At 46.5% G+C, this 9488-nt stretch overlaps 2 protein-coding genes across 11 annotated transcripts in view; one reads left to right on the plus strand and one right to left on the minus strand.

Annotated features, from left to right (window-relative positions):
* MAEL (maelstrom spermatogenic transposon silencer) overlaps positions 1 to 7865 on the minus strand; it is a 100902-nt gene extending 93037 nt beyond the window's left edge. Inside the window, exon 1 of the mRNA XM_034939563.3 lies at positions 7733 to 7865. The gene's annotated coding sequence lies outside the window, so the exon portion shown is untranslated. The remainder of the gene's footprint in view (positions 1 to 7732) is intronic.
* ILDR2 (immunoglobulin like domain containing receptor 2) overlaps positions 1 to 9488 on the plus strand; it is a 79750-nt gene that overhangs the window by 46246 nt on the left and 24016 nt on the right. For all 10 annotated transcript variants that reach the window (XR_004666739.3, XM_024930279.4, XM_055112120.2 and 7 more), the window contains 3 exons: positions 1979 to 2092; positions 6356 to 6572; positions 7786 to 8458. Coding sequence is in view for 9 of the 10 variants with exons in the window: in XM_024930279.4 (XP_024786047.2) it covers positions 1979 to 2092; positions 6356 to 6572; positions 7786 to 8458 (1004 nt within the window). In the remaining variant the exon portion in view is untranslated. The remainder of the gene's footprint in view (positions 1 to 1978; positions 2093 to 6355; positions 6573 to 7785; positions 8459 to 9488) is intronic.

Raw genomic sequence — 9488 nt, forward strand, 5'->3', positions numbered from 1 at the left:
AGTCCTACATAGGTCACCATTTCTTTGAGGTCCCTCAATAAATAGCACTGCATGCCTACACAATGCCCAGTTCCCCACTTCCCAGGCTGGAGTCTCATCCATCAGACATAACTGCCTCCAGAACAGACACAGCAGTTCTGTGGGATAATTGCATTTTAATTGAACTCTCTGTACGACTCAGTAAATGCCTTTGTAGAGATGGAAGAATGTTTAGCTTGATAAATAAAATTATTTCTGCTAATCATTGCTTCCACACAAGGATTATGGATCTAACCTCTGGGAGAAAGTGCCACTAAAAAGTGTGTGCTGAGATTCATTAATTTTTTTTCTAAGTAATGCCACAATTTGAGATGAATGTGGACTGCCCAGTATATTCTCATATAGAAATTCAGTGCACCTGCAAATGGGTGTGTGGGTGACTTCTGTTTTTAGTGCTTGGACTACAATTAGAGTGCTATGGAATTTTATATTTTAATCTTCCATGTAAATAGCTTGCGTGGGAGGGTTTTGTCCGCAGCCAGGGTAACATGGCCAGACACTATACAGCAGGGTTTTCTCTGAATTTACATGCAGTCATATGGTTTCTTTATGGTGTTTGCCCCACTTTGGGAACAGGGAATGTTGGAGTTAGGTCACTAGCTTACATCCCATTGAAAAGTCCTTAATAGCTGGAATATAGGACCATGCTGTGCAGACCATACAACCCATGGCATAGCTAAAGCAGTTCTTACTCTGGGCTTTCCTTCCTTGTTTTTCTCACCTGTCTCTTCTCACTACCTCTCTTCTTAGACTCTAGAGAGGCAAGATGCCCAAATATGGTTAAGCTTCCATCAGACTACATGGTTCCAGCCCTGGCACTGCTAAATTTTTCCTGGGCAAGTTATGAAACCCCTCTGACCCAAAATTTTCTCAAACATAAAATGTGGCTGATAACAGTACTGTTTTAGGTGGTTCTGAGGAACAAATGTCCATGTAAAGCATTTAGCACAGTACCTAGCACAATTTCAGTGCCCAGTAAGTACTGACTAATTACCATTATTTTTCAGTACCCATCCCATCATTCCCTTCTCTCTTTCGTTTTTTCCTCTTTCTCTTATCTGTAAATTAGGCCCACTGGTATCTATCACTCTTGGGGCTGGTATTGGGCTAGACTGACACTTAAGTGATATGGGGCTTAAATAGCCTTTGTCTCTGACAATATGAGTGATAGAGATGTAAGAGATGTTCTCTCTCCTGCTTTAGTTTTGTTTTTTATTAAGCCCTGAAAATAACAGCTGCTTGTAACCACATCGCAGCAGGTCAAATTAATCATGTCTAAAACACAGTATTCCTTCTCCTAAAAGGAAAATGCTAAAGAAATGAAATGGAACCATAATTAAAAATCCACATAGTTTGAATTTTGTTTTGTACTACTATGTATATGGTCTAGAAATTAATATTAGCTCTTATACAAAACTCAGTTTAAGGAACTTTTGCACTATCTCCTAGGCAACTCAAAGCTTTCAGGCCAACTTTGTCAAGGTCCTTGAGGTTTGAGTATCTGTAAGTTACCTGTGCTCTCACAAAGTGAAGGTGGGATCCTCAGATGCTAGAGTGACGCATGTCCTCAATCTAGAAAGTGGTCTTTTTTTAGTGTGAATACGCTCCTCCAATGGAACGCAAAAGCGCTGAGAAGATGAGCGCTAAGTGGAGCTGTAAGAGGTCAAAAGATAGGAAGCAGAAGTTAACAAATGACTAAAAATAGACTGTAATGGAATTTTGTTGTTGACCTTTAGGTCCTCCATTCCAGTGGCGCCATCTGATAAAGGGGATCACAGATATGGTCCCATATGTATAAATATAGATCGTTATTTCTGGGTGATTTCAAAAAGAGTTGTTATAATTGGAAACCCTATTTTCTACTTGGTAAAATAAATGGAGGCCTCCTTCTCCTGATATTTTCCTTTTTCAGCTCACCTTCTTGTGCTTTTCTCAACAGTTCGCAAAGGTTACCGGATCCAGGCTGACAAAGAGAGAGACTCCATGAAGGTCCTGTACTATGTTGAGAAGGAGCTGGCTCAGTTTGATCCAGCCAGAAGGATGAGAGGCAGATGTGAGCATCTGTTAGTTTTCTGTGATCTGTGCATTATGCAGGAGTTAGTGTGTAAAGGGGATTTGGGGGTCACCAAACTTGGGCAGCCCTGAGCTTGCAGGCTTAGAATTAGCAGGGGTGCTGGTGACACTACTGAAGAAAGTAGCTCTCAGTACACAGAGGGGAAAAAAAGGTCTTCTGGTGTGACGAGTAGAGCAATTCGATAGCATCTTGGTTTATGTTGGTTTTCTCCATGGGGCAGTCAGTATTTCTGGGGCTGTGTTATCCATGCCCCATGGATAGAACCAACATTCTTTGAATATAGTTTATTCAAACTTTCTTTGAATAAAGAACCAACTTTCTTTGAATATATTTTAAAAGGAGTAGAAGGGAAAGACTATTTTAATAAAGCATTCCAAATAGTCTTTCCCTTCTACTCCCTTTAAAATATATTCAAAGTAATGTCTTAAGATGTGGAAGCTTAAGTATCAGTTTTTTCCAACGTGAAGGGTGCTAGCCTTGGATAATACAACCACCAACTCGCTGCATGGAGGCCTCCTGAAAGTGAAAGAACAAGTCTGGCACGTGAATCTGGAAAAAAGAGGTTGTTGCTCCTTGAAGATGCCAAACAACAGAGATTAAGGGGCAAGCAAAGAGGCTGATCCTCTTGTCAAAAGAACTTTTTGAATACTAAGTCTGAGGTGGCCGGGCCCCAACCCTTAACTCACCCCCAGCCCTTGGATACTCTGCAACTGACACAGCTGATTCTTGGGGTGGATTCCAACTTATGTATCATGGGAGGTAACACCGGGCAGGTCCCACATGGACAGGCTCATTATCAGAGGGTGCTGGTGGGTGTGGAAGTGAGGTCATTATGCTGTCTCTTTACCCTCCTCTTCTTGGAACTAACGAGAGACTTGACGGAATTGTTGGGGAAACAGTCCCAGACTAGAGGAGCTTTATTCAGATTAAGGACAACATATTCCACCCAGTTTGCAATTCTAAATTCATCCTGTCTGCGTTGTATCCATTGCTGTATCCTCCCACCACACCGACTATAAAAAGACCATTTCCAGATTGGAATGTCAGGAATGCAGATGTCACTGCACTTGACAAGCTAGTTGTAACAATGTTGTCATGGATCCCTGTAAGGGGCCAGAGACAGAGTGAGTCAGGGACCACAGAGGAGTCTGTGCAGGAAATTTGCGAATCTCACAGCTCAGAGAAAAAGTTAACAGCTAAGGTTAAAACTAAAGGAAGAATTCTGGTTTAGGTGATGTCTCCTGTCTCTCTACTTGATTAAAATGGTCTCTAGGGGCTTAATGGTCATAAGGTAATGGACTCTTAAGAGTCAAAGGGGGTCTTAGAGATGGCCTAGGTTAACCTTTGTAGTGTGCAGGTGAGGAAACAGAAGCCTAGGGATGCGGTGAAACAATTAGGACCAGATTCCAGCTCTTCTGATTCCCAGTCCTGTGGTCTTTCCAGAAGAAACTCTTGGGCAAACTGTGGATGGCTCCATGGCTGTAATGTGGATGGCTCCATGGCTCCATTCTGTTCAGAGACCACAGCCTTCTAGCTAGTAGGACTTTAGAATGCCAGAGCTGGAAGGGACTCTGAGGTTGTTGAATCCGCCCCCTTCACTAAGGTAGAAAGGGAAAGTAACAAGCACCAGTACTCAGTGCCAGTGCCAGAACTGGAACCCTGATCTCCTGGAACCTGCAAGTTAATATTATAACAACTGCATAGAGATAAAGTAGGAATACTGTTTACTTTGAGAAGTCCTGTTCCTGAAGAACATAGTAAACCATGGGCTGGATCATGGAACTGGGCAATCTTGAAATCTCATTATAAAATGGATCTCATGGTTTCAGGTTGGGGCAGGAGAGTAACAGATTCTGTAAGAATTGAGTTTGAGGTCCAGGCTCATGAATTTGCTAGCCAGTATGGTCCTCATTTGCTTTGCCCTTCTAAATGGTGGGGGTTGTTTAGGGGATGTTTTTAGTCTGGGAAGTTCTAGTATAGGGCTCAGCAAACTATATCTCCCGGGCCAAATATATTTCACTTCCTTTTTTTTTTGAGACAAGGTCTTGCTCTGTCACCCAGGCTGGAGTGCAGTGGCGCAAACACAGCTCACTGCAGCCTCGACTTCCTGGGCTCAAGGGATCCTTCCACCTCAGCCTCCCCAGTAGCTGGGACCACAGGCATGTGCCACCATGCACAACTAATTTTTTAATTTTTTATAAAGATGAAGATCTTGCCATGTTTCCCAGGCTGGTCTCAAACTCCTGGGCTCAAGCAATCCTCCCTCATTGGTCTCACAAAGTGCTGGGATTATGGGCATGAGCCACCATGCCCAGCCCCACTTCCTATTTTTATAAATAAAGGTTTATTGGAATATAGCCATGCCAATTCACTTATGTTGCATTTATGACTGCTTTCATGCTACAGTGGCAGAATTGAATATTTGTGCCAGTATGGCTTGCAAAACCTAAAATATTTACTCTCTGGCCCTTTACAAAACGAAGTTTGCTTACCCCTATCCTAGAGTTACATTGTGGATGTCTGTGAGATGGGGGCAGGTCGATGTTTGTGTTCAACTTGGCAGAAATTTTAGCACAATATACAACTTAGACAATCCATCACTGTGAATAGTGAAACACAGATCATCCTCATTATCTAGATAAATAAAAAAAGTCAAGTATTCCCTGAAGTTTAAGGAAAGTTCTGAGCCAACAATGCTATTTTTCAGTAGGGTCATTTGGTGCATTTTAAAGGCCTCTTCTGTGTGATCCCTGGGATACTGGAATTCATGGGGATCATGAGAAAGGGAAAGTTCTAGATTTTATTAATCAATAGTATCTGAGTTATTTTCCTTAAAATAGGCATAGTCCCTTCTTCTTAGATGGAAGAAAAGGTTAAAAATTAAATTATAATTAAAAATCAACTGATTGCATGATAAAATTGAATGGCATTCGTGGTAAACGCTCTGCCCCTGGTGAAACAGAACTAGGAGGCTGTGTTGGGAGACCCTCCCTCATCTTTGTGCAAAAATCCCCTGTTCCTCCAAGGACTCTTGGGGATAGCGAGGGGGGAAAGTAGAGGGAATCTGAGGCACATATTTCCACATCTTATCTTGGCCCACCTCTCACTCAACAGCTAGGCCTGAAATTTGGTAAATGTTGTTTTTGATAATATTTTGAAGTTCTAATTAAAGGACTTTAGAAAACCAATGGATTCAGTTACATTGCAAATAGATTCAGTAGATTTATTTTTTAAGTACAATGAAATTCAATACATTTCAAAGTTTTATAAATAAATAGTTGAGTTTTTGCTTATTTTTTCCTTTCCAGACTGTGATTCTGGTCCTTGTTCACAAGTGCTTTTGCAAAAAGCTACTTAGGCCACTTTAGGAAATTAGAAAGCTGTGACTAGATACCCCCATTTGTATTTTTGGGCTGGGGCCAGAGTATAAGTAGAGGCCCACAGGTATAAGTACAGCACACCCTCCTCTTCTTTCCATACTTCCAAAATGCTGGCCTAGCCACTCATGGACACATACCCCTGGAAAACTTTTTTGGGAGAGGGGAAGAGGTCTGCCCAAGTGCTGGAAGTAGGCTTGGTGCTACTTGAGCAGGATCTTCCAGGTTCCTAAATGAGCATGGGCTAAGGCAGGGGGTATATGGATACTAGGTACAGATTTCCCCTTGACTATTCAACTATTCTGTGGACTTCCTGCTCTGTGGGGAGGGGCACAGCCAAAGGAGGCCAGAATGCAGTGCCTCTACAGCATATGGCAGTACTGGCTCTGAAGGTCCATCTTAGGACTGGGCCAGCAGTAAGGAAGATGCTGTGATCTATGGCTTCTGTCTCTCTTTTTCTGTTTTTGGCTTAACATGTCTAGGATCAACACAGCTCATCACAGAATTATAAAGGAAGAAGAAAACATTTGAACAAGGATGATGATGTACTAGCAGGAGGCCAGCAACAGAGATCCTGAGTTCTGGAAAGCCTGCCTTAGGTGCAACAATAACAAACTTGTTCTCCTATTCCAAGAACAGAGCATGTAGGAACCTCCCTCTCTGTAAGCAAGTAGGCTTCAAACTGGAGCCAATTCCTGCTGAGCTAAGAATACAAACACCACTAGTTCAGGTTTACAACCCACCCTGGACAGGAATGAGGCAGGAGTTTCCTGGAGCCTAGGGTCTCAGCCCTTAACAGGATTCTCTTCCTGTCTAAAACAGAGTAACACAAAAAGCTCTATCATGCCTGATTTTGTCCCTGCAGATAACAACACCATCTCAGAACTCAGCTCCCTACATGAGGAGGACAGCAATTTCCGCCAGTCTTTCCATCAGATGAGAAGCAAGCAGTTCCCTGTGTCTGGGGACTTGGAGAGCAATCCTGACTATTGGTCAGGTGTCATGGGAGGCAGCAGTGGGGCAAGCCGCGGGCCCTCAGCCATGGAGTATAACAAAGAGGATCGAGAGAGCTTCAGGCACAGGTGATGGCTGTGAGGGGCAGGTCTGGTCGGTGTGAGGGGGCAGGAGCTGGAAGGCAGGGTAGATCGGAGGCAAGGAAGATGCCATCCAGTAGCATCTCTGTCTCCCATTCCAGGTTATCCTGACACATCTCTCTTTCTACAGGATATTGAACATCTCACATTTGTCAAGACAGGGAACACTTGTGACAACATGTGTAGAAGTAATTATTCAAGACCTTTGAAATGGGTCCCCTAGACCCTTTAATGAACATTAATATATCTCTGCCCTTCTCATATATTTTATCCTATAACCTCTAAAAAATCCCACCCATCATCTCCATCTTTTTTTTGTTTTTTTCGGTAGAGACAGGGTTTTGCCACGTTGACAGACTGGTCTTGAACTCCTGAGCTCAAGCGATCCACCCACCTTGGCCTCCCAAAGTGCTGGGATTACAGGCATGAGCCATCATGCCTGGCCATCTCCCTCATTTTTGATCATTTAGTATATGAAAGGTAAAATGCCAAACACTTCTCTTACATTTAATTCTCATAACGCTAAAGGGCAGCTACTATTAATGCCCCTATTTTAAGCTGGGAAAATGGAAACTTCTAGGTGCTAAGGCACTTACCCAGGTGATGTGGCCTCCCACAACAATTGTGGGAGGCTAAGATTTGCTATTCCCCCTAAATAGCACCTTCACCACTCATCTGTCCTTTACCTTAAAAGACAGTGAACATTGCCTTTCCCTTACAAATTGCAAGTGTCCTTCTCCCCTCCTGCCCCAGTAGGTAACTTGGCCCTTGGCTCTGAGGGAAGAAAAGGCCTCTCTGTGTGTCACCACACATTACAGGGACTCCTGGGACCATAACTGTGTATACTGACACCTGCGCTGGCCTTGAGGGTGGAGACGTGTGGCTGTCAACCAGAGGTCACAACATAATGACCAGAAGGCAGCCCCACAGTGGGTCAGTATTCCATAGGATACAGAATATGTTCTATCCACACAACCCCATTTTGATGCGTGGCACACGAGTGGAATAGACTCGGTTGCCCCTACTTGACGTTCTGGGGTGTGAGAGGAGCCTGGAATGCTTCATCCAGCCTGGAGCGGAGCTGAGGCTCAGGCCGACGTCTCCTGAGCGTGGCCCCAGGACACGATGGGTGCTCTTGGGAGCCCTACCTCGAGCTCCAGGGAGGGACCGGCCGTCTGACCCCCTCCTTCTCTGCCCGCAGCCAGCCGCGCTCCAAGTCCGAGATGCTGTCGCGGAAGAACTTCGCCACGGGGGTGCCGGCCGTTTCCATGGACGAGCTGGCGGCCTTCGCTGACTCCTACGGCCAGCGGCCCCGCCGGGCCGACGGCAACAGTCACGAGGCGCGGGGCGGGAGCCGCTTCGAGCGCTCGGAGTCGCGGGCGCACAGCGGCTTCTACCAGGACGACTCCTTGGAGGAGTACTACGGTCAGCGCAGCCGCAGCCGTGAGCCCCTGACCGATGCTGACCGCGGCTGGGCCTTCAGCCCCGCGCGCCGCAGACCCGCCGAGGACGCGCACCTGCCGCGGCTGGTGAGCCGCACGCCAGGCACCGCACCCAAATACGACCACTCGTACCTGGGCAGCGCGCGGGAGCGCCAGGCGCGGCCCGAGGGCGCCAGCCGCGGTGGCAGCCTGGAGACGCCATCCAAGCGGAGCGCGCAGCTCGGCCCGCGCAGCGCCTCCTACTACGCTTGGTCGCCGCCCGGCACCTACAAGGCCGGCTCGTCGCAGGACGACCAGGAGGACGCGTCCGACGACGCGCTGCCGCCCTACAGCGAGCTGGAGCTGACCCGCGGCCCGTCCTACCGCGGCCGCGACCTGCCCTACCACAGCAACTCGGAGAAGAAGAGGAAAAAGGAGCCCGCCAAGAAAACCGTGAGACTGCGTCTGCCTCCCCTCCTCCGAGGGGACTGAGCGGGAGCCTCCAGGCAGGGCGGGCAGTGTCGCTGTCTGGGGGCCGGGGAGGTGGCGAGGCGGGAGGGTCCTTCCCGGAGAGGCCGCAGGGGCCTGCCTGGGCGAGTTCGTCCGCGGATGCTAGGCCGGGGGCTTTTTCAGCCTCACTCTGTCCAAGGCCAGATGAAGGAAGGAAGCAAGGGCTGGGAGAGGTGAAAAACAGGCAGAAAGTTGAAGGCGTGTACATGGTTTTACAGGGATCATTAGGTATTTAACCAACTCAGAAGCCTTTAGCATCAGGGATCCCAGGAGCCATCACCACCACCGGCCTTTAGTGGGCTTCTGAGGTCTGTGTGCAGAATCTTCAATGCATCCTTCTATGTGCATTCCTCCCCAGCCCTGCTTGGGGCGAGGGTTTGTAACTTGCATCCGATTTCCAAGAATCCACATCCCAGAGAAGGCTAAGAGCCACTGCTGTTTGCAAACGACAACTCATGTCTGTCCTCTTTTGACGTTTTATTGAGTGTAAACTGCATTGTGCCCGTATATGTGAAGGAAATCCTTTGGTCCCTACCCAGTTCATTGTCTCTTTTGTAAGTGGTCTTATATAGACTTCATTATTTTCAAAATGCCAAGAGCTGCCTACTCCATCCCACAGCCCCAAAATGGGAGCCCTGGACCTCAGAGAAATGTTGGGGGACAGTCACAAATGTCCGCTGTGGGGTACCAAGGGCCTCTGACCCCCATGCTTTGGAGATCACTCTCCAAGCACAACTGCTTCTCCCCCTTCGCAATTACCCTGCCTCCCCACCATTCCGTTTTTTATGAATCCAAGCTGGACGTTTTCTTTCGTGTTTAGTATGGGGAGAAGGAATATAAACAGAAAAAGGTTTTGACACAATTATTAACCCTTCCAAAGGAATTCAGTGTATTTTATTTTTCCTTAAATAAAAAAATGCAATAACCAAAGTACTATGAGTAGGGAAGAAACTTTCAGGCGATTTCAGGTTTA

Source organism: Pan paniscus, chromosome 1 (assembly GCF_029289425.2).
Source record: "Pan paniscus chromosome 1, NHGRI_mPanPan1-v2.0_pri, whole genome shotgun sequence".
Taxonomy (NCBI): domain Eukaryota; kingdom Metazoa; phylum Chordata; class Mammalia; order Primates; family Hominidae; genus Pan; species Pan paniscus.